The sequence below is a fragment of the Biomphalaria glabrata genome, chromosome 5, assembly GCF_947242115.1.
Source record: "Biomphalaria glabrata chromosome 5, xgBioGlab47.1, whole genome shotgun sequence".
Classification (NCBI taxonomy): domain Eukaryota; kingdom Metazoa; phylum Mollusca; class Gastropoda; family Planorbidae; genus Biomphalaria; species Biomphalaria glabrata.
The window spans coordinates 15,972,873-15,998,537 of NC_074715.1; the positions used below are offsets into that span (position 1 = coordinate 15,972,873).

The following is a 25,665-nucleotide window of genomic DNA, read 5'->3' on the forward strand; positions in this document are numbered from 1 at the left end:
TATGCTGTGTCAAAGTGTATGTTATGTGAAAGAGCAAGTTATGTCTAAATGTATATTATGCCGTAGTGTATGCTTCATCAAAGTGTATGTTATATCTCAGTGTATGCTTAATCTAAATCGACCACCGCGCAAAATGGTTAAGTCTGCGTTGGATGTGCCAAAGTCTGTAGGTCGCAGCTGGGGCTGCGTAGCCACGCGAAATGCTGCATTCCTCATTAACCCTCGGGCTAGAAGACAAGCCTTATGTTGCTATGACATTGTGTAAACACTACAAGAATGTGCTTACAAGATGTAACATCCCAATCAGAACCTCATTGGCTCGAGTCCTACAACCTGAGTGAGACCATTTCCTGGTACACTTTGTTTACTACCTAAATGTTGAAATAAGTGCTGGATTTATCTCCAGGCAACAAAAGCTTAGGGCCTAACTTGCTTGGGGGCTCATAAAAATAGTTTCAGGGATATTTTCAATTATTTTGAAGAAAGAGCAAAGAAAAAAATAGCATTGTGTTGGTAAACAAAAAGCTTAGGGACTAGGGTCTTATCAAGTCTTAATCCGGCCCTGATTGAGATTGTAACATAGTTCTCTTATATAGGTTTATGTTATCTTCGATCATGTGAACCCATCCGCACGCCCCTTCAAGAAATAAATATTCATTAAAATTATTAAGACCTTGTTTTTTTGTTTAATTTTTCTTCATAATGGCTAACCTCCCCCCCCCCCCCCATTTCTCCTACAGAAAACACTAAAAGTTTGTTTCATTAGATCTAAACTTCACAAACGAGTCTTGCTGACAAACGAGTCTTGCTGAGAGGGGTGTCAAGTAGTCGAACTCCCCCCTCCCTCCCACTATCACCCTACTCACCTTGTTTGCAACGTGGACCTTTCCAGCCTGGCGCGCAGCCTTTCAGACAGCTTCCGGTCACATGATCGCAAGTCTGGTTGCCGAAGCAGTGGCCGCAGGCTTGGCGGCAGTTTCGACCATACCGTCCTGCGCACGCTGGAAATGTAAAACGGAACTACTCACTAGACAGAAGTGGAGATCTATCTGTACGGTGACTGCATCAAATTGCATAAAAACAAATATAACCCATATACAAATAAATTTTGACAAAGCACAAGCTTTTCATTCTTAAAGTTCCATCACCTATATCAATTATAATGATCACATTTTGACCTATATTCAAAAGCCAATGGTAAAGTAAGTCGTACTTCCTTCAGATCTTGCGATCTATGGGGAAGATGATGTAATGGTCAATGAGGGTATCATGTGGCCAGCACAAAGACCAACCACCTTTATTTGCCTCAACTACGGTCAGGTACCCATTAGAGTTAGGTAGACTCAAGTCCATCCTAGAATCCCGAAATTCAAACTGAAAGTCTTCAGCGAGATTCGAACCCGGGACCTCTCGGTTCGGAAGCCAAGCGCTTTACAATTCAGCCACCTACCCCCCCCCCCCTAAGTCGTCCTAATAAAACTTTTATATATAAAAAAAAGCGATGCTGAGGAATATGCTACCCAGTACAGTGCTACCCATTACAGTGCTACCCAGTACAGTGCTACCCAAAAATAGCGACAAAAATATTGATATTTACAGCACTGCAACACAATATCGTCCTTCTCACAATCCATTTCTACGCAATGCAATGCCACAAGCAAAACGGTGCTACCCAACTCAGTGATATCCAAGATAATTTTACGGAATACAATGATAACATCAAATATAGCACTACGTAATAGAACGATATTCAGACTACTGCTTGTATGTCTACTATACCACCAAAGGCACATTCCTTGTCCCATATGCTAGGACAAATTTGTACAAATACTCCTTCCCTAGTGCTATTAGAGCATGGAATTGGGTTGCCTGAGCCAGTCAGGAAAACCAGTGACTTGGCAGAATTTAAGTCATTAGTTAATATGCATGACTAAATGTATGAAGCGTTGGACGTAATCAGATAACTTTTATTGATCCAATCAAATGGAAATTTGGTTTGACTACAATTGACAACCTCAGCGTAACTACTGTACAATAACAATATAGCTGCACATACGAACGACATTCAAACACGAAAAACACATACACACTCATAACCAGCGCGTTATAAATAGACTTCTATGTACTTCTCGATGATGACAGAATGTTAATTTTTAATGTTAGTCATCCAGGGTCTATTACTGAATGTTTTAATTTTCTTCTTTGGTACAATCATGTTTTCACAGAACTGGATGTACGAATTAACAGTTGTGGTAAGTTCATCTGTGTCTGTCTGGGCAGTTGTTTACAATCATGTCCCAATCTGTTTGTCCCAGACAACTTTGTAGCTCTAATACAGCGTCGTCAGGCCATGACTGGATGGACTGTACTTTGGGTTTTGTTGTTTTTAAAACCGGTTTGTACGTGGGTGTAAGATGGATCATTGTGTATTTTTGAGGTAATTCTTGTATTATATAAGATAAGATATATATATAAATTCACATATATTACTTTGTGGTAGTATTGTGTAGGGTTTAATACTGGAATCTCTCCAGTTTATGTCAGGGCTCAAGCTAAGTGGCCATAGCGGGCTCGATTTATGACGACATCTCAAGAACTGTAGACGTCTGCCATAAAGACATTGAATTGCACAAAGAGTTCTCTCCATTCTGATTGCTTGTCTGATTGTCATCTTCACTTAGATAGCAATCGAGTTTTTGTTTCTCCTATAGCAGAAATTCTATTTTCTTACTTCTATTACCTCCCTTTTCATTGTCTTGCACACAACAGAATCAATAGTGTTTCGTCCAAATGTCCTGTTTAGTTTGTCAGTTTAATGACATCTTTCAACAATTGGTAGATAACTCACAGTTGGTAACACTTCTCAATAGGTATTTACGATTTTTATTTATACTGGAAAAAAAATACACCAAATAGATAGTTATCTTTGTGGTGTATCCGGTGTAAAGAGTAATTTTTAAAAAATAAAAATTGCCTGCTTTTTTATAGTGCATTTTTTCATGCTATAGTTTGATCAGTGCGCCATGGTCCAAACTCCTTCTTGGACTTGTAAGGGAAAGGGGGGGGGGTATCATATCATATTTCTCAGACACAAGAACTTTTCGTAGTCCATTGTTAGAAACAATAAATAATTGTAAATAAATATTGTGCAACGTCATCTGTTTCTGTGGACCAAGGTTAACGAGGGTGTCATGTGGCCAGCACAACGACCAACCGACTTTTACTTTTCCCCAACCAATGTCAGGTAAACATTAGAGTTGCGTGGGTCTTCACCAGGATTCGAACCCTGAACCTAGTTTGGAAGTCAAGCGCTTTACCAATCAGCGCCCCCAATATGACCCTTCTATAGCATCTCAATTCCATTGCAAGGATAATCTTCTCTAGTTCTGCAGTTAGCGTCCAAGATTCGCGAGCATGTATGACAATGACCAAGGAGCGCCCCAGTCTGGGTTTTATATACTAGCAAGCTGAATACAGAGATAAGGAAAGGAGGGGGAGGAATGGAAGCCACGAAGAAGTAATACACGTGATGGGGCGAATGAACTTCACTCTGTATTTAACTAAACATTCAACGAAGTCTATTTCTGTATTCAATAGTAGTGTTACTCTGTTAAATTTATGTTTTCCCTGCAGCACTCTCTCTTTGTATATATATATATGGATTTAGCCCCATTATTACATTTTGACACGTTTTTTTCTTCCACTTCCCATTCTCGGATCAAGTTAAAATTTTACACAATTAGTCATAGTCGATGATAATACACGAATCAATACAAAAATTAACCAATTAGCTAATCATTTAGTAATAATTAATTGTTTTTGTTTTATGTAGAATAAAGGGAGCTAAACCCTGCAATTTTCAGATAAATGGTTGTAATTAGCGGTTATTTCCCTTTAGATAAGCTTTTGTTTTAAAAGCATTCTTTTTTTTTCTTCTATTGCTTGCTTTAATAATTATTTTATCGTCATTCAAGTAAAACTAACAATTTTTTTTTTCTAAGTTGATGCAAAAAAAGAGAAAAACAAAGGGCGGTTACTCAGTAAATAATCTCCCCCATGTTGACCATAAAACGGGGAGAAATTTTCAGCAAAAGGAATGATAAATGACAACAAAAGACGAAGAAATAAAAAAAAATACAATGTATGCCTCCCCTCCTAAAAAAATTTTTGGCGCCCCTCCTAAAAAAAAGTTCAACTTTCAACCAAATCACGCCTAAGATATTTTCTAAAGAGAAATGTTCTTACGATCGATATGACATACAAATCTTGTTGTTGAGAAAAAAAAGGGGGGGGGGGTCTGAAAGGGGACAGGAGCAGACGTTCAAACCTAGGGGGAGTAATTCCAGACCGGTCTCATGGGCAGACGACGTACAATATATTCTTGTCACAGACACACAAACTGTCCTCATGACCCATGCCCTCAGGACAATGTCCACCAATGAGCTCCCCCCATTCATGGAGAAAAACGAATCTGGCATGCACATGGCTTAAAAGGCCGGTTTTTATTTGCATCTTCTGGCCAATAGGCTGTAAAGCCATTGATGTGTGAAAACATGGAATGGCTCAATTAGAGTTTAACCGAGCGTGTCTGAGAAATTCCGCAGCGCTTCTTTCGTTTCATGGTGCACGGTGCAACGTTTTTATTTATATACGATGTATTACACTTTCGACTGTAAATATTGACTACAAGAGTTTGAACAACAAAATGAACATTTTATGATTAAACAAGCAATAGAACAAAGTTAAATAATAACAAGATTATCCAAGGGAAAGAACAGCTATTTAAATGGCAGGGTTTAGCTCCCTTTCTGCTATATAAAGAAAATTAATTAGTAGTAAGTGATTTACCATCTGGTTAATTTTTGGATTGATTCGTGTATTTTCATCGACTATGAATAATCATGCAAGGTTTCAACTTGATCCGAGAATGAAAAGTGGGATAAAAAAAACGCAATAATTGAATTAAATTTATATATATATCCACATCTCTCATTAAGTAGCATTTGTTCCCCTTATGTCGATATCCAACTAAGTAATTTATCACCAATAATTAATTAACTTATTATTTAATTGTCTTGATTGATTCATGTCTTGTCAGTTTCGATGAATAATTGTGCAAAGTTTTAACTTATTCCGAGATTGGGAAATCGGAGAAAAAACATTCTTTTTTGGGGGAAGGCAAGGGGGGGGGGGTATCTGGGAGATAGTTTCTATCAAGCGCCCAGGAAAAGGCAATCAGTTCTAGTCGGGTTTTAAACTCGAGCCTCTTGATAGGTAGCCTTGCGGTTTAAGCCACTCAACTACACATCACATCGCAAAGTGGCCTAGCATGGTACCCGTGGGCCCAAGCTCATGAATATAATAGTGACCCCACTCCCCACCCAGTAAACAAAAAAATAAGAAAGCTGAGTTTAACAAATAAGAAAGAAAGAAAGAAAAAAGATTCATACTGTATGTACCAGTCCAGTTAAAAACAAGAAAACATAAAAAAAATATATAAAAAATCATAAAGCTTATATAAGGGGAGGAACTAAACCATTTACAACTATGCCTCTCAATAGTGTAGAAGTTTTCTCCCGTTTTTTGATATAAAAACGATTTATCATTTACAGATGAGTTAGACGGTTCATATTGAATGAAACTAAAATAAGCAAGACAAGTCTCTTTTTTTTTAATGAAACTGATAACCTTTTATAAGAGCCATTACTTAACTCTTAATAACTAATGAATAATAGATTTAAAAAATTGAAGTTTTTACCCCGCACAAACCCACCCCTCCCTTTCAAATATCCTGTGGTTAAGAGCATATATAAATATAGGGCTACTCAGAGTAAATAAACTCTACTCTGGTGATACTGGTTCAGATATTAATAGCATTAATAGAATGTAGACTAGAATACTGAATCAAGATATATGATGTTAAAGTATGGTGATAGTCTTCTAGATCTAGACTTCAAAGACATTGATCTAGATGTTCCAGAACTTTTATTTATTTATTTAACTCTTTAATGAATGCATACGGGAATACTCGCTGACACAGGTGTGTTCAAGACTACCAGACCAAATTTAATTTTAAAGATTATTATATTTTGAAAAATCATAACAGTCAGACTAGAGCTTTCCCTGTGTGGCCAAACAGATAGTATTTTTTTACTCCAAAATATAGGCTACATAAACTGTAAAATTTCTAGAAAAATCGTTAGAGCCGTTTTCGATATCCGTGTCCAGTGTCCATCCACCTTTTTCTACCCATAAAGAATTGACAAGCTGATAAGAGGAATTGTAAAAAGGAAAGATTTTTTTTTTCAAATTGGAAGACGGATCCATGATGGAAATGTTCGACCTTCTTTCGTCCCGAGTGTCAAATTAATTTCCGATTTGTCTGTAACGGGCCGCATCACAATACACACATATACACACAATCGTCCAGTGAGACCGAGCTTCTGCGGTTTTATTATACACTTTGGTCAGAAGCTTTGAGTGCTGGATAGCACCATGTCACGGGCCGGATATGACCCGCGGGTCGTAGGTTGGGCATCACTTACATTCTAAATATAGACGTGATCTTAAAAGCTCGCTTAGCGAAGTCTATAAACAAATAGAAATAAAGTCATTACAGCATTGTTTGCTGAGCATCAACTGTCCGAAAAGTCTTTTTTAGCTTCGATAAAGTAATTGTCTAGAGTCTAGACATAAATAAAAAGTGGCTTTGTGTGTGGTCCGACTGACGCCCGGGATCTTAACCCCGGGCTCTGGTTTTATCATCCGCTGCAAGGTTGAAAAAAAAAAGGTTACTTAGGAAGACACGAAAACAAGTGCCTGTATTTGTTTGTCAGAAGTCAAAAGTGAATTGTTTGCCAGGGGACAGATTCTCAACTTTGTTTGTAAATGTCCAGAAGTTGAATGTCCTCTCAACGAATGTCCATTAATGATCTTTGGAGGAGCGGTGTCTGAGTGTTCGAATCGGTTCGAATCCTGGTCTTTTTAATCTCTGGATCTTTGATCACTTCTGAGTCCACCCAGCTGTAATGTTTACCTGACTTTAGTTGGGGAAAAGTAAAGGCGGTTGGTCGTTGTGCTGGCTACATGACACCCTCGCTAACCGTAGGCCACAGAAACATATGACCTTTACATCATCTGCCCTATAGACCACAAGGTCTGAAAGAGGATATTTTAATGATCTTTAAATGTCCTCTCATGGCTCTCAATGTACTTTGAATGTCCTCTCATGGCTCTCAATGTACTTTGAATGTCCTCTCATGGCTCTCAAGGAACTTTGACAGTCCTCTCATGACTCTCAATGTACTCTGAATGTCCTCTCATGGCTCTCAATGTACTCTGAATGTCCTCTCATGGCTCTCAAGGAATTTTGAATGTCCTCTCATGACTCTCAATGTACTTTGAATGTCCTCTCATGACTCTCAATGTACTTTGAATGTCCTCTCATGGCTCTCAATGTACTCTGAATGTCCTCTCATGGCTCTCAAGGAACTTTGAATGTCCTCTCATGACTCTCAATGTACTTTGAATGTCCTCTCATGACTCTCAATGTACTTTGAATGTCCTCTCATGGCTCTCAATGTACTCTGAATGTCCTCTCATGGCTCTCAAGGAACTTTGAATGTCCTCTCATGACTCTCAATGTACTTTGAATGTCCTCTCATGGCTCTCAAGGAACTTTGAATGTCCTCTCATGGCTCTCAAGGAACTTTGAATGTCCTCTCATGGCTCTCAATGTACTCTGAATGTCCTCTCATGGCTCTCAAGTAACTTTGAATGTCCTCTCATGACTTTCAATGTACTTTGAATATCCTCTCATGGCTCTCAAGGAACTTTGAATGTCCTCTCATGGCTCTCAAGGAACTTTGAATGTCCTCTCATGGCTCTCAAGGAACTTTGAATGTCCTCTCATGTCTCTCAATGTACTTTGAATGTCCTCTCATGGCTAATCCCTGATTGTTTGTATATGTCTAGATTAGTTGAGGTCATTGTTTGTATATCCCTAGATTAGTTGGGGATATTGTTTGTAATGAAAGACACAGATAAACACACGTATATTATAGTTCATGGGATTGTCTTAACACGGATGATATCACCTTCACCTATCCCTTAGTCTGTTGGACCGTCTTTCTCCATTCCTCTCTGTTTTTCGCCTTAGATAGAATCTTTTTCATAGTCAGAGGCCCATCCATTCTTTTATGTTGTCTTCCTATCGCTTTCTCTGTCTGCCTTTTCGTTTGTTTTCCCCGGTACTGTTCCCTGAAGGAAAGTCTTTGCGAGCTCTGAGGACCTTGTGATATGGCAATAGAGTATGAGTTTTTTTTTTTTTTTGACACTAGTAATCGAGATGACACTAGTGATAGAGATGACACTAGTGATAGAGATGACACTAGTGATAGAGATGTCACTAGTGATAGAGATGACACTAGTGATCGAGATGACACTAGTGATAGAGATGACACTAGTGATAGAGATGACACTAGTGATCGAGATGACACTAGTGATAGAGATGTCACTAGTGATAGAGATGACACTAGTGATAGAGATGACACTAGTGATCGAGATTACACTAGTGATAGAGATGTCACTAGTGATAGAGATGACACTAGTGATAGAGATGACACTAGTGATCGAGATGACACTAGTGATCGAGATGACACTAGTGATAGAGATGACACTAGTGATAGAGATGACACTAGTGATAGAGATGACACTAGTGATAGAGATGACACTATTCAGCTGAAAACATCCAGTAACAAAATGTTCAGCTCGCTAGGAAGTTCAATATATTTTTTTTAATTTCATGCTAACAAATTACACTCTCTTCATAGGTGAAGATAGGTCAAAGGTGAACGGAAGGAAAAAGTTGGAAGTCTGGAAATTCCCGAAACTGTCAATGAGGTGCAATGAAGTGCGCCCTGCAAATGTCGCCCATGCTGATTATTATTTTTTTTTTTTCATAGACGATCCGATCAGAGCCGATACGATTTTATTTGAGCCTAAAAGTATAAATTTTAAGAAAATATAATGCATCTTGTTCAGAATATATATTGGTATATTTTCCAGTATATTTTCCACTAATTCTGTATATAACTGTATATATTTTCCATAACTTTCTGTATTGATAAGTAAGAATATTTATAATTTAACATCCGGCCAGTGGCGTAGATAGGAGAGGAGGTGGGTGGGTTCAAATTTGAAAGTCCTAATTGAGGGGGCCCCAAATTAAGTTAATTCCATGTTATCGTGCTATTACTGTTGCTATTCAAATTAGTGATCATGTTTGATGTGATATGTATGTAATGTGAGTAGGAGTAAACTAACTTTGTATAAACTATAAGGTTGTAACAACGCAGCGGTGAGCACTTGGACACAACTCTGTCGCGTCTTGATAAAAAGCAAGCCATCCCACCTTGACGTCACCCAAACCTGAGCACTGGAAGCCATTCTCGAGCTTTTCATTATGATGTATGTTGAAAACTGGCCGCCAGTCCCCCTTCGTATGCCCCCCACACCCTTCTCCTATTAGTCGTAGCGTCCCTTCGGGCAGTTTTGGGCAGACAGATTGATTTTTAGCACTCAGCGGTCAGAAAAAGTCTCGAGAAAGGAAGATTTTAAAGTCTTTCTTACTGATTACAAAGAAAATAGATGAGAGAAAAATTGCCGTTTGAAGCGGAAGTATTTTGCCTATTGGGTGAAGGGGAAAGAAGGGGGGAGGGGTTAATTTGGGGGGGGGTACATTTAAATACACATCGATGGAAACTTTAGGGGAAATCATGGCGGCACGAGGTACACTCGTAAGGAGGGAAAATATTGATATCACTCTCCTCCACAACCCAGTCATTTTTCCGGAGCCATGTTATTCTTATTCATTTGTCAATTCTACCTATTCCTCTACCCTGCCAAACCTAAACGCAGTGGCGCAGCTAGGAATTTGCCATCATTTGAAGGCCCGGAAGGGGGGGGCTTGACGTCTTTGGGAGCCCCTGCATTCACAAAGAGGGGGGCCCGGGGTGATTTTCAAATCCCCCCTCTCTTCCCCATCCTAGCTACGCCTCTGCCTAAACGAGATACTTAATAATGACGTAACACTAAAACTCTGCTCTGCCTAAAAAAAAAAGTCTTGTTACAATCTAAGACTATTCTTCGTCTTCTCAATCAATGCTGAAAAATTCATTAGTCTTTATGTTTTTTTTTTAAATAACAAAATAAATTAAATACCGCCATCTCATATATATATAAAACTTTAATATGACTCTTATTGACCGTGAAAATTTGTTGGATTTTTAGTGTATAAAATATATTTAAATCTAGATCTAATCTTTTATTATAAATGACAGACATTCTTGAACCAGACGACAGTTGTAATAAGATAGTACTTCAGATGTTAAAGATCTACAGGGTAAATAAAAAAAAAGAGTAATTGTGTAGAATTGAAATTCGGGCTATAAGCTGGAGCAAACAGGAAGTAGAAGTTTTATTTAGCTATTAAAAAAAGGGGAGTGCACACTTTTAATAATGTCGTCTTTCAAAAAGCATATTGAGTCGAAATTTCGAATAAAGAATCTTATGGTATGATTTTTAGCCGCTACGGTTTCGATCATAAAATTTCTTATTTGTCCTAGACAGGTTCAATTGTCTAACTTTTTCGTTCACTGCAAAGGTAGAATTAGTGATGAGCGAATCAGGTCCTTGTAAAAATAGTATAGATTTTAAATGTAAAGGTCGTGAAAACTTGCACACTAGATAAATACGTAGTAAAAGTAAAAGTCCCCTTTCAGACCTTGCGGTCTATAGAACAGATGATGTAAAGGTCATCTGTTTCTGTGGCCTACGGTTAACGAGGGTGTCATGTAGCCAGCACAACGACCAACCGCCTTTAATTTTCCCCGACTAATGTCAGGTACTCATTAGAGCTGGATGGACTCACAGGCACCCAAAGATCGAAAAATTGAAAATCTCAGTCTGAAGCCGGGTTCAAAAGACAGGCGCCTTACCGCTCAGCCACAGCGCCTCCTGTACATAGAATATCTATCTATCTATCCATCTCTCTCTCTATTTGACAAGATATCCTATCATTCAAATCTCTCTATCTGACAAGATATCCCATCATTCCAATCTCTCTATCTGACAAGATATCCCATCATTCCAATCTCTCTATCTGACAAGATATCCCATCATTCAAATCTCTCTATCTGACAAGATATCCCATCATTCGAATCTCTCTATCTCACAAGATATCCCATCATTCAAATCTCTCTATCTGACAAGATATCCCATCATTCCAATCTCTCTATCTGACAAGATATCCCATCATTCGAATCTCTCTATCTGACAAGATATCCCATCATTCCAATCTCTCTATCTGACAAGATATCCCATCATTCCAATCTCTCTATCTCACAAGATATCCCATCATTCAAATCTCTCTATCTGACAAGATATCCCATCATTCAAATCTCTCTATCTCACAAGATATCCCATCATTCAAATCTCTCTATCTGACAAGATATCCCATCATTCAAATCTCTCTATCTGACAAGATATCCCATCATTCCAATCTCTCTATCTGACAAGATATCCCATCATTCCAATCTCTCTATCTGACAAGATATCCCATCATTCAAATCTCTCTATCTGACAAGATATCCCATCATTCGAATCTCTCTATCTCACAAGATATCCCATCATTCAAATCTCTCTATCTGACAAGATATCCCATCATTCCAATCTCTCTATCTGACAAGATATCCCATCATTCGAATCTCTCTATCTGACAAGATATCCCATCATTCCAATCTCTCTATCTGACAAGATATCCCATCATTCCAATCTCTCTATCTCACAAGATATCCCATCATTCAAATCTCTCTATCTGACAAGATATCCCATCATTCAAATCTCTCTATCTCACAAGATATCCCATCATTCAAATCTCTCTATCTGACAAGATATCCCATCATTCAAATCTCTCTATCTGACAAGATATCCCATCATTCCAATCTCTCTATCTGACAAGATATCCCATCGTTCCAATCTCTCTATCTGACAAGATATCCCATCATTCAAATCTCTCTATCTGACAAGATATCCCATCATTCAAATCTCTCTATCTGACAAGATATGCCATCATTCCAATGTCTCTATCTGACAAGATATCCCATCATTCCAATCTCTCTATCTGACAAGATATCCCATCATTCCAATCTCTCTATCTGACAAGATATCCCATCATTCAAATCTCTCTATCTGACAAGATATCCCATCATTCAAATCTCTCTATCTGACAAGATATCCCATCATTCGAATCTCTCTATCTCACAAGATATCCCATCATTCAAATCTCTCTATCTGACAAGATATCCCATCATTCCAATCTCTCTATCTGACAAGATATCCCATCATTCAAATCTCTCTATCTGACAAGATATCCCATCATTCCAATGTTTCTTACGTTTGTTGCATGCCGAGCCCATCCAGCCATCTTTACAACCGGAAATACAGGAGCCAGTCACAGGGTTGCACTGTTCTGAAGGATCTGCGCATGTGCATTCTTGAGAGCAGTCGACACCGTACGTAAAAGGCGCACAAACTGAGGAAATTATTTTGAAAAAAACAACAACAACATATGGCTGTAAGTCAAACACACTTAAACACGCAAACATACGTGCCTAAAGCTATTCTATAGATCTAATCGAAATCAAAAGAGTTTGTATTTCTTAGGAGTAAAGTAACTTACCGAAGACTAAAACTTCACAAAGAGTTATTTGCCCTTCCTTGTTTATAAGGCCGAAGTATCTACCGGTAGAGGGCAGGTCGCACGTGAACTTTGATAATTTATGCGCAGACTGTATACGAGTGCAGGGTTTGCCGTAGAATGTGTCGACGTAATCGCTGACGTGTACACGAACTCTCCCTGGCCGAGCAGTCTGATTGGCTGGAAAGAGTTAGGAAAATTAATGAGACAAAAAAAAATGTAATTGAGCAAGACAAGACAGAGAATAACACAGAGAGAGCGAATTGTTTTTGAAACACTTGTACATCTCTCTCTCTCTCTCTCTCTCTCTCTATATATATATATATATATATATATATATATATATATATATCACATAGTATCTTATCATATCATATCATATCACATCACATCACGTCTCGTCACATCACGTCATATCATATCATATCATATCATGTCATGTCATATTTCTCAGATAAAAGACATTTTTGTGGTAGATTTTAAGCTTGTTAGAAACAATGAATAATTGCAAAGTTTCAGCTAGATCCGAGAATGGGGAGTGGGATACATCAAGTGTTCAACATGTGTAGCAGAGAGAGAGACAGAGAGTGAGTTAATATAAGCTTGGAGACAAGGAGGACTAATTCTCCCTTTTGTCAAACTTCTGGTAACGCTAACCCTAACCTTCCAATGCACCTGATTATGCGAGAATGTGACCTACTCTTTGGTCGTCTTTACTGCAGTGGCGACATCGAGCATCGCAGTTTTCTCCGAATCGCCCAAACTACTTGCCTTTTGGTCAATGTCCTGCTCTGAACTTGGATAAGGACCGCGTGATTGTCAAAAGAGTTGAGCCGCAGGCTCTTCGAACTCTAGGCGTGTAACTTTGCTTGAAAAAACCGTTCTATCTGGAAGAGGTCCAAGTCAATGTCTATGTAAAACATTGCTACTTCCAATATATCCGGCACTCCGGGCGCATGGACTAGATTGCATGGCCGAAGGCCGAGCACACAGGGAATCCCCCTATGTTTTACCAAGCTAACCGTGCAGGACTCGCCATTAGGAACGGCGCATGGATTATCGACAGGGACGTGGAAGCTCTCTTTCAACTCCGCACCGTGCAATGGGAAAGCTCTCGCATTCCCTTGGACACTCCTAGCGGAGTTTTGTTTTGCTATTCATTTAGCCTAATTACTTCCTATAGCGATTGTTTCCACCCGAGTGCCACGTTGAGGCAGAATAGCGTACTCGGGTAGGCAAGAACCTCCTGTGTTTCTCTAGCTGCCACCAACCATCAAGAATATGAGAGGGGAAACAGTCGCCTGCTCAGGTGAAGGTCACTCCGTATATGAGACCTTGAAGACCTTAAAACACACTACACGATTCCTTTCACGTGCCCTAATGGAATTGTCTCAGCACATCAAGAAGGAAGTATCGTTTATGGTAGTTCTATCAAGGAGGTCTTCGTTCCAGAGCCTGTCATCCTCAGACTGTGAACGAGGCATGTGGCTCGATGTAGTTCCCTGGAGTGTTAGGAATGTTTATCATTGCCAGAAGAAACAAAATTCCAAGCCGAGTTCTCGAGCCAAGTTCTTTGGGGAGTAATTTTTGAAAATTTCAGATCACCTCAGGTTGTTTCAAGGTCAGGTATACATTTGTAACTCTATTTTTTTAATTTACTTCCCAAAAGATACATTGCAATAGTTTATTTAATATATATGGGTGATATTAAAAAATTGAGATTAAAATGACTTCTAAACGCAAACAACATGTATCGTGAATTGGGCAGTTAAAATTCAATGTTTCAAACCGCAAATATTATTTAATTATTTTTAACCAATAATTTTAACCTATAGTATCACACTATTGTTTGTATACGAAACGTAGATGAAAATCATGAATAAAGTTACGTTTTATGAGTAATCCGGATAACATACGTTAGGATTTCAATAAAATAAATTTAACACAAATTATTTCCCATTGCGTGTGTGTTTTACGGCTTTGCAGAAATGTGGTTCGCGCGTAAAATAATAGTGAAGCTAATTTAAGTGTTGTTGTTTTGTGTGTGTGTGTGTGTGTGTGTGTTTGAGAGTGGTGGTGGTAGCCGAGTGGTAAAGCGCTTGGTATTCGAACCTGGCGGGAAATGGGTTCAAATCTCTGTGAATACTGGGATTTTGAATGTCGTGATATTTAGGATGCCGTTCAGCCCAACCCAAATCTAAATGTCTGACATTAGTTCCGGAATGTAAAGGCGGTTGGCCACATGACACCTACACTCGTAAACCGTTGTCCAAAAAGAAAAAGATGACCCAAAAGAATATAAATATTTAAATCTTCCCCCTAGATCGCAAGGTCTGAAAGAGGTACTTAAACTTTATGCAAGCCTGACAATGAAAACTCACGAACACAGAAATTTCTTTCTGAACGTTAGTTATAAATTTTAAAAATATATTGAAGGTAAATTCTTCACTTAATAGATGTCAATGTCTTTGATTCCGAAGATTAAGGATGAGTGCAGTGTTTTACAAGCCCAGTTGCGACCTGCATTTTTTCCCCGCAAGTCATGCAGACAAAGTTGTTGCCCGCCAGCTGTCTGTTTAAGCTTCCTTTTAGTCTTCTGCCTCTGTCTTCAATATAGGGTTGTTTTTTTTTTTTTGGGGGGGGGGGGGGTCTCTAACGCGTGTCTCGCAAGGAAACACTGGATAGTTGAGACTGAAGAATTTAAACTTTTAACTACAAAGAGTTTGCCATCATCATTGGACGAGACTATCTGTCCTCAGATCGTAACTTATAGAAACTCTCAAAATGTCTTTAGACAACGCTCTAAGGCGTATACATACAACAGCCATAAGTAAAAAGATCTGTAAAAACAACAGCCTAATGGCTAGAGGTCACTAGGTTACCAAAGTGTATCTCCATAAAAAAGACTGTTCTCTTGTCTTGCATGTCCACTCTCCACCACCCTGTCCGGTTGCTGGACGAAGTCACACACGTTCTGAGGTTGCCGTCCACAGCGAAGTCACCTCTTGACCAGTCCGAAGTCTTCATATCAGTAGATCGACCTAGAGCCACATTCTCTGGAAATAAATAGCACGTGAAATTTAAACAAAAAATGAACAAAACAGAAGCCCATGGAAGAAAATGTCCTTCACAGACGTTAGCAACGGATAGACCACACCTGTGTCCAACAGTACAAGACAAACCCTCATCTGGACACCACCCCCCAATGGAGAGAGAATGAGGGGGAAGGTCCAAAAAATATTTGGAGATTGGAAAGCAGATGCTAAGCAGATGGGAAAGGCGTAAGGTCAGCTGGAGAGACTTGCCCAGAACCGTTATGCCTGGAGGAACCTGGCTGATGGCCTATGCCCCAGTCGGGACCAAAGGCAAAGATGACAAACAAGCTAAATAAAAAAAATCTTTAAAAAAAAGAAAGCTTATCTAAAGGGGAAGAACTTCGCACTTAATACTATATCTATCAATAACATAACGTTATTTCCCCTATTCGATATCAAATATAATAATTAATTAACAATAAATTAATTGACAAATTGGGTATTTGTAAAAACTGATTCATGTTTCGTTAGGTAAAATAAATAATTGTTTAAAGTATCTACTTGATCGGAGAAAGCGCGATGGAGAAATAGTGTTAACAATTTTATAAGGGGACTAAACCCAACATAAATTAGCCATATCCGTGACTACTAAATAATTAGTTTCCCTTGTTGGTATCAAACAAAATAATTAATTACCAGTAGTTAATTGACTAATAGGTTACTTTTTTAGCACCCCCGTAAGGGGAATAGACGCTATTAGTTTTGTTTTTTGTCCGTCCTGTTTAGATCTCGTAAACTAGAAAATATATTGAAAATCCGACATCGTGATATTTTAGACCATTTAAAGTTCTGATGCAACGGCTACTTTTTTCTTTTCTGAAATTGAAAAATTTAATTTTAAAAATCAACTATGCAAGCAGTTTTTACATAAGATGTTTTTATATCTAGATACCAGTGCGCAGTTCTTCTAAGATACGGGACCATTGAATTTGATACTGAAAACGATAAAGCAGAAATTAATGTATTAGTTAACTCTTTCTCTCCGTAATTATTTACCACATTCTTGTGAAATCAACGCTGGTATCGTCAGTTAGGAGAGAAAGAGTTATGGCCTACTGAACTTTTGGAGACTTGACACAGAACGTGAAGAAAAATTCACCAAGTAAATGGCCAAACGACCAACATCTTTTTCTTTTGTAAACGAATCTCAGGTATAATTTTACACCAAGGTGTACCAGGGGAAGTGAGACTGATAATTTTACACCAAGGTATAACAGGGGAAGTGCAACTGATAATTTTACACCAAGGTATACCAGGGGAAGTGTAACTGATAATTTTACACCAAGGTATAACAGGCGAAGTGCAACGGATAATTTTACACCAAGGTATACCAGGGGAAGTGAGACTGATAATTTTACACCAAGGTATACCAGGTGAAGTGCAACTGATAATTTTACACCAAGGTATACCAGGGGAAGTGCAACTGATAATTTTACACCAAGGTATAACAGGCGAAGTGCAACTGATAATTTTACACCAAGGTATAACAGGGGAAGTGCAACTGATAATTTTACACCAAGGTATACCAGGGGAAGTGCAACTGATAATTTTACACCAAGGTATAACAGGCGAAGTGCAACGGATAATTTTACACCAAGGTATACCAGGGGAAGTGCAACTGATAATTTTACACCAAGGTATAACAGGCGAAGTGTAACTGATAATTTTACACCAAGGTATAACAGGGGAAGTGCAACTGATAATTTTCACATCTACTTTTGACACCAGCAACAGTGCGAATGGAGAGTCTTCAGATTTAAAGGCTAAAATATTTTTTAAACATTAGTTATGAAAATATCAAGAATAAAACTAATAAAAAAAAAGAATAATGATATTAATAGTAATACTACAAATGAAGAAAATCTTTCTTGGTAAAATTTCTGAACTTGTGTTTCATAATCTTTGTTTTGTTGTACATGTTTCGGATGTTCCTTCAGAGTTGAAGATTATTACATTCTAGCCCAAACACCCTGCAGGATGGCGGAGGGTCTCGGCAGGCAAGATTCAAACCACGAAACATCGAGACGACAGTACAGAGCGGATGCCACACGATGGTCCAAGCCATCCTGGCACCAACATATATTTCCATAAAAAAGACTCTTCTTGTCGTGCTGTCCAATCGCCACTGTCCGGTTGCTGGACGAAGTTAAAGTTGGACTACAAGAAATATAGGAGCTTAGCATTGAGTTCACCAATCACCGACACTCACCCCACTTTAAAAACATAGCTTCATCCAGACGTCTGTAGATGTCGCTAGAAGATTTGCTCACACACAATTATTGTCTTAGTATAAAATCCACACATTTTTTTTCCCTTAAAAATTCGAATCTCTGCGCGTCGTTTTGAGTGTGTTATCTCCTCTTGTTTTTGTCCGAGTTGGTTGTTTGTTTGTTTATTTGTTTAATTCTGTTTTTATTTGTGTCAGTTTGTTTTTTGTTTGCTTGTTGATTCGTTTGTTTCTTTGATTGTGTTTTTTTTTCTAGAAACTAGTGTTTAAATAGTTTCCTTTCTTTTACTCTACTTTTTGTTCTTCTGTCTCAGATTGTCTGTCTCTCACTAAAACAAATGTCAAACAAAGAACAGATATCCAGTTCCATAAAACTCTTTGTCATATCAAATGTTCAGAATTCCGACAGTATATATTTTTTGTTCTGTACAAATGTCAAAGCTATTACGTGACTTGACAGCTATTAAAAATGTTTATTTCTGATACGACAGGACAACCGTACATTATAAAACGATCTTCTCTCCGTAACATCTCAGCTGCCAGTTCGGTCAAGGAGGATAAAAAAAAAAGGTGTCAGGAAGATTCATCTTATTTTGTAAACTTCAAGTTCTTTGAAATACTTTTGTTTTTATTTGACCACTTCGAGCTTTAGCAAGCCCTTAAAGTTAAGTTCACCTTTCAGACCTTACGATCTATAGGGCAGACGATGTAAAGGTCATCTGTTTCTGTGGCCCACGGTTAACGAGGGGTCGTGTGGCCAGCACAACGACCAACCGCCTTTCCTTTTCCTCAACTAATGCCAGGTATCCATTAGAGTTGGAAGGACCCTAAAGATTCCGAAATTAAAAATCCCAATCTTCACCAGGATTCGAACCCAGGTCTACCGGCTCGAAAGCCAAGTGCTTTACCACTTAGCCATCACACCTCCTAGCAAGCCCTTGTTCCAAGATGGCTGCCTGGTCGTGCGGTTTGCACGCTGGACTGTCGTTCAGATTTATCGATGGTCCCGGGTTCAAACCCTGCCCGCTCCCATCCCCCGTCGTCCTGCGGGAGGTTTGGACTAGGAAGTAATTATCTTCAACTCTGAAGGAACATCCGAAACATGTAAAACATTTTACAAACATTTTTACAAGATCTGTTTTTATGTCCCCCCCCCCCAGTTGAAATCAAAGGGAGAGACATGTCTACATCTATAGTTCTAATACTACATTAACTTGGAAAAAAGAATACGACTCTTCTTATAATGATAAAATGTTCATGCATGGAACAGAACCAGGCAAAAAAAAAAGAAGAGGCAGACAAAGAGGCGGTGGGAAGGCAACATAAAAGAAGCGTGGTCGAGAGGCCAAGTGCGCTTGAACTTGGCTTGGCTTGGCTACCAAGAAGGGGGCTCGAGGTTCGACACCCGACTGACACCCGACTCGGGCAGAGTTGTGTTTACTAACCGCCTAAAGGCAGCACGGAAAACCAACTCCTAGATACCCCCTCCCCCCTCTGGTCCACAAATGAGATTGGACCAAAAGCGCTCTGAGCATGCTATAAGCATAAAAGTAGCGCTATATAAAAGCTATAATAATAATAATAATAATAAAATAATGGACAGTTCTGTCGTTGAATGAAATTATATCCAAGGCATAAGACAGAGAGGAATGCAGAAAGACGGTCAACAGATCTTGTGTGGTGCCCCAATGGTTCAACAGACTAAGGTGCAGGTGAATTGTGAATGAAGTAATTCAAGTACAAATAATCTCTTGATCTTGTAATAATATACATTCTTTGTAATAATGTATCTGTTCTAGTGTGTATGTTTTATTAGCATTACCCACCGGCTTCACTCGTTCATTTGTTCCCAGGATATATATATATTTTGCAATAGAAAATCCTCCCTTTTTTTTCTTACTTATAATAATATAATGATCCCACTCCTTTATTTACTTATATATAATAGTATAAAGTAACGCTCGCCCATACAATGTCTAACTAATTCTAGTATCTATTATTACGTAGTATTTGATATTTTTTGGCCTGGGCCCCCCTTTTTTTTACATCCTGCAAATGCTCACATAATAATTTGGCCGACCCCCCTCTCTCTCTCTCTCTCCTTTTTTTTTTTTGCAATTTTAATCCAACTGCCCGTATTTCAACACCTCCCAATATGGCCAGTGTATTCTAGTAGATGTTACGTTCAAATGGAACGACCCGCTTCAACTCGCCCTCCCAAACACAATCCCTTCTGGTCTGTGAACTCTTTATCAATTTTATCTTCCCTCCCTTTGATATAGATCGAATTATTTAAATTTAATTGTTCGAAAAACGCTATTTAAAAATATTTAAATAAATATATTAAGTTTTTTTTTCACCTATTAAGGACTTGAACACCTGACAGCCAGATTTTAGGTCAGATGCTCTATCAAATGTGCTTTTCGAGAACTATTTCTATTAGAGGAATCGTAGGTTTAACCGCTGCGGTTTCTATCTTAGTTGTTCAACCTCTAAGTTAAAAGGATCACTTTTGGTGTTTAGTTTCGTCCACTGCAAGAGGGAGACTTGGTGATAGGTGAGTCAGTGAATCAATCAATTTCGTGCCTTTATGAATATTTATATAGATTCTTGACATAAAATAAAAAAATCATAAACAACAAGATTATAAAGACAGTTTGTGTGGAAACACAAATTCAAAATCGGCCCCCGAAATGGTGCACCCAGGCAGGTTTCAACATTTTCAGAAGAATATCAGAATGATGTCGGATTTTCAATATCTTTTCTAGTTTACGAGCCCTAAACGGGACGGACAGAGCACACAAAACTAATAACGTCTATTCCCCTTTCGGGGGCCGCTAAAGGGTGTTTTGTTTTTAAAGTGCAATGGCGGGGGAGAGAGTATAGCAGTGGTGCGCTCAGTGCCCAAATGTGATATATCCGGCTCAAATATTGAAGTTTATTAAGTATTTCGAAGGTAAAAAAGGTTATGAATATTGCATATACTCTAGATATTTTATAACGTTGCTATTTTAAACATGAAATAACTTCCCAGTTTGCCAGAGTGTAATGTAATGATTGGTTAGTCAACGCACGAGCATAGGGAGACACAAGGGAATGTTTGACTAGGTCAGATCGAGCCCTGGATTGAGTATAATCTTCTCGTTTGACTAGGTCGGATCGGGCCCTAGAATGAGTATAATCTTCTTAGTGAAATTGGATATGAAATCGCATGAGTAGCAGAAGTGGTAGTGTTCAAACGGAGTGGGCGGTGTTAAGTCAATAAACATCCTCCTCTTATAGTGTTCACTTTCAGAAAGAGGTTTGTTCTAAGGATAAATGTTTCTTGTTGGTTTTCTTTGGGGTACAAACTTAATTCTCTTTTTTTATTTTTTATATATATATTATATCTGTTTAAACTGTTTCCTGATAGAGAGAGAGAGAGAGAGAGAGAGAGAAAAGCAAGAGAAAAAGGGAGAAAGAATGAGAATGAGAAAAAGAAAGCTATAGAGAAAGAGCCAGAATGAGAGAGAAAGAAAAAGAAAGAAAAATATTGAAAAAAAAGCAAGAGTGAAAGAAGGAAAGAGAGATAAAGAAAGAGAGATAAAGAAAGAGAATTAGAGAGAAATAAAGAAAGAGAGATAAGAAAGAGAGATAAAGAAAGAGAAATAAAGAAAGAGAAATAAAGAAAGAAAGAGAAATAAAGAAAGAAAGAGAAATAAAGATAGAGAGATAAAGAAAGAGAGATAAAGAAAGAGAGATAAAGAAAGAGAAATAAAGAAAGAGAAATAAAGAAAGAGAAATAAAGAGAGATAAAGAAAGAGAGATAAAGAAAGAGAGATAAAGAAAGAGAGATAAAGAAAGAGAAATAAAGAAAGAGAAATAAAGAAAGAGAGATAAAGAAAGAGAAATAAAGAAAGAGAGATAAAGAAAGAGAAACAAAGAAAGAGAGATAAAGAAAGAGAAATAAAGAAAGAGAGAGAAAGAAAGACAAATAAAGAAAGACAAATAAAGAAAGAGAAATTAAGAAGATGACTAAAGAGAAATAAAGAAAGAGAGAATAGAAAAAGAGGGTACGAGAAAGGGTTAAAGAGAGATAAATAAATAAAAAGAAAAGAAGTTAATCATAATTAGACAAAACCAAGAGACAGACACATGGGAGGACCAATATAAAAAAGAACCAAGACACAAATACAAAATTGCACATTCAGAAAAACACCCAGAAAGACCTAAACAAACCCATACTAGAATACCCCCCCCCCCCAAAAAAAAAAAATGTCCTTTCAAAGTTGACTTTAAGCCTGACAATCTCGTTCCGACCTTCCTAATCATGTTGACACTCTCAAGGACAAACTGTCACGAGGCGGTCATCTACTTATTTCATTCCAGACACGCGCAATCAAACATTTAGCGCCTGAGTTGGCACCAGCGATCTTCAAAGTTCTCTGACGCCATCCTCTCCAGCAGCGCCCCCCCCTCCAATGCACCTACAATCGACTGCCAGCCATTTGAGTTTCTTTCAAGTTTTCCTTTTGAAAAGATCACGAGGACGTCCATGTTCCCTATCTCTAGTTGTAAGGTTCCCGGTCTAGAACTTTCTGGTTGATGTAATGGTTAAAATACGACTTTCACTTGATAGCTCAGACTAAGTATATGTCCAATGTACTTGTGATGCAGAGTTTAACGAAGGTCAACTGGGGTGTTGCTTGACCAGCACAGTGGTATAGGGATGTCCTTTCGAGTAAAACTGTTTCAATCAGCTCCGTTTCTGCCGACCAAGATCTGCTGTTGGCTGATAGTCTGTTCTCTCGGTTACACGCCACACGCACTTCTATGAGTCACGCAGTTGGCGTTGTGTTTATAGGTTTACAGTTGTGGTAACATGCACCAGTATGGGCTCGTCGTGAAAAAAAAAAAAAACTACTACAAAAACAAAAATACCTAGGAAAAAGGGAAGTAACAATGATAAGATAGAGCAAATAGAGTAACACTGAGAATAAATTAAATCAGTACAGCACACAAATTTGCAGTAGCAGACATGGGTTACTAGTAAGTTTAGCTGACTAACTTATACATTACACACATTCTTTCAAAAAAAGGAAGATAATTAAATCCTACACGTATCCATGTCTTAATCCAATCGTGGATTTCTACAAAGTCATTGATTATCTTGGCTGATTCTGGCAACCCGTTCCATGCTTTGGTGCCATCAGGAAAGAAGGAGCTCTTGTACGAATTCATCCTAGAATATGAAATAGGTAGTGTAGACTCTGCCTATCTATTTGCTTAAGTCATCTCTTTCAGTCAAAGGTTGATATCATCGTCTTAAGAAAAATAAGTGGTACCACGAGTTAACGCCCATTGACTATTGCGCTTTCTCCCCCATCTACTGCAGTGTTTCCCAAAATTTTGACCTATGTGTACCCCTTTTATAATTTGTGTTATGCTGGGTACTCCTCGCTCCTTCCTCTCCACACTTTCATTTATTAACAGATCATACAAAAATGGGTATTTACAAAAATCTGCATAATTAATGAGGTGCAACACGTACCCGGTCCAAATTCTTCTTGTACCCCTGGGGGTACGCGTACCCCACTTTGGGAAACACTGATCTACTGGAAAGGTCCAATGGGCTCGTATGGCTAAAAATAGTTAAAGACTGCGTTCTTAAAGCGTTACTTAAGGAGTGTCCGTCGGGTAGATAATTGTAATCCTGGAGCTAAGACAACATTGACTAAACAATCAAGCCATTAAAAAATATAATCTTAGCCTAGTGCATTCAATAAATTCTGGGGATTTAGTTCTATAGTTTTTGTTGAATTCTCTTCGTACAGATGTGTTGATGTAGATTTAGCTCCACTTACCACAGCTCATTCGTCACCTGATACACACACACACACAATGTTATATGCACGTACACATTAACACCTATATAATCCCACAGATTGAGATCGAATTCTTTCTTTTTTTTTTTTTCTTTTGTCATCTTCAGTCCCAGAAGAGCCAAGAGGACTTAACTCTCATTATTCCAGTAGCAGTTGGAACACAATGGAGGGTTCTCATTCTAGAGTTCTTTCAATGCGGCAAGCTCCCAACCGTTGAACATAAAGGGATCAGGAAATCAACTTTTCCGGAGCTCGTCCGTTTCTTCCTCTGCCCGTTCCTGCGATAGAGCCCGCGCCAATCTTCTGCCGTCAGCAACAACCTTTCATTAAAATTTGCCGCTCATTTAATGATAGCCTCTTTTTTTTCTAAATTCCTTTTTTTTTTGTTGTCAGACATCTGGACATGGAACTCCCAATCCTGTTTCCTGTGGACTACACTACTGAAAGGCTGTGCAGAGAGGAATGGGTTAAAATATGTTCTAGTCAAAGACGAGATGGTCTCCATAATTACTCAAGAATGAAAAATGAGGCTGGAGGCGAAGAGGCTGAAAAAAAGGGAGAAAGAGGACAATATTTAATTGTGAGCTTCTTACTAATGGCATTCCTTGTTTGAGGACAGAACCCATTAGCAATGGTCAGCTGTGAGTCACGAAGGGAAAATACGGACAAAGCCAGATGGACGAATGAGGTGTACAACTGGACACACCGAACTGACAATAATGTCAGAGGGTGGGTCCAATGTTTACAAAGTCAACCACGTGACGAGATAGAATTAATCCACTTTTTGTGATGCGCTTGTGTATGTAAATGTGTCTGTGAATATGTCGGTGTGACTGTGTCTGTATGTGTGTGTAAATGGGTCTGTGAATATGTCGGTGTGACTGTGTCTGTATGTGTGTGTAAATGGGTCTGTGTATGAAATTAAATATGTCTGTTTCTGTGCCTGCGTATGCGCCTGTGTATGTGGCTGTGTATGTGGCTGTGTATGTGGCCACCTACGCCAAGCAAGAGAGAAAACAGAACTCATTCCATTTGAGATGTCTCCGTAGGATCTTGAATGTCACATGGCAAGGAAAAGTGTGCAATACTGAGATCCTTGCGCGAACAGGTATTCCCAGCATCTTTACAGCCCTCGGACAACGCCGTTTGCGCTGGCTTGGACATGTTCGCGGATGGAGGACAAGCGCATCCCGAAAGTCATCCTCTATGGTCAACTTGCGACTGGCACAAGAAAAACTGGTCGCCTCCACCTCCGTTACATAGATGTAATAAAACGTGACCTCAAATCAGTGAACATCAATACTGACAATTGGGAAGACATAGCTCTAGACCGCAACAGGTGGAGAGAGACAGTGACCAAGAAAGCTATGGACAGTGAAAGTACATGGGTCTCAGCTCAGGAAGAAAAACGCACAATCCAAAAAACGGCCAGCTCCTCTACCACCGAAGCAAAAGCCACCTTAACCTGCGCTATCTGTGGACGGGAGTGTCTCTCCAAAATAGGGCTCCACAGCCACACGAGGAAGTGTGCTCTGAGATGAACCACAGTCGTTCTACCACTGCAGGAGGCCAATGAGATGATGTGGCTGTGTATGTGACTGTAAATGTGTCTTTGTCTGTGCAGGTCTATGTGACCATGACTGTTTATGTGGCTTCAAATGTGTATGTGTCTGTGCCTGAGTCTGTATGTGTCCGAAAAATGTCTCTGTGTATACGTATCTG

At 38.8% G+C, this 25,665-nt stretch overlaps 1 protein-coding gene across 2 annotated transcripts in view; it reads right to left on the reverse strand.

Moving 5' to 3' along the window:
* LOC106064348 (multiple epidermal growth factor-like domains protein 10) overlaps positions 1-25,665 on the reverse strand; it is a 107,303-nt gene that overhangs the window by 6,231 nt on the left and 75,407 nt on the right. For both annotated transcript variants that reach the window (XR_008778225.1, XM_056031183.1), the window contains exons 4-7: positions 15,640-15,813; positions 12,740-12,937; positions 12,455-12,592; positions 867-1,001 (exon numbers count right to left, since the gene is read on the reverse strand). Coding sequence is in view for 1 of the 2 variants with exons in the window: in XM_056031183.1 (XP_055887158.1) it covers positions 867-1,001; positions 12,455-12,592; positions 12,740-12,937; positions 15,640-15,813 (645 nt within the window). In the remaining variant the exon portion in view is untranslated. The remainder of the gene's footprint in view (positions 1-866; positions 1,002-12,454; positions 12,593-12,739; positions 12,938-15,639; positions 15,814-25,665) is intronic.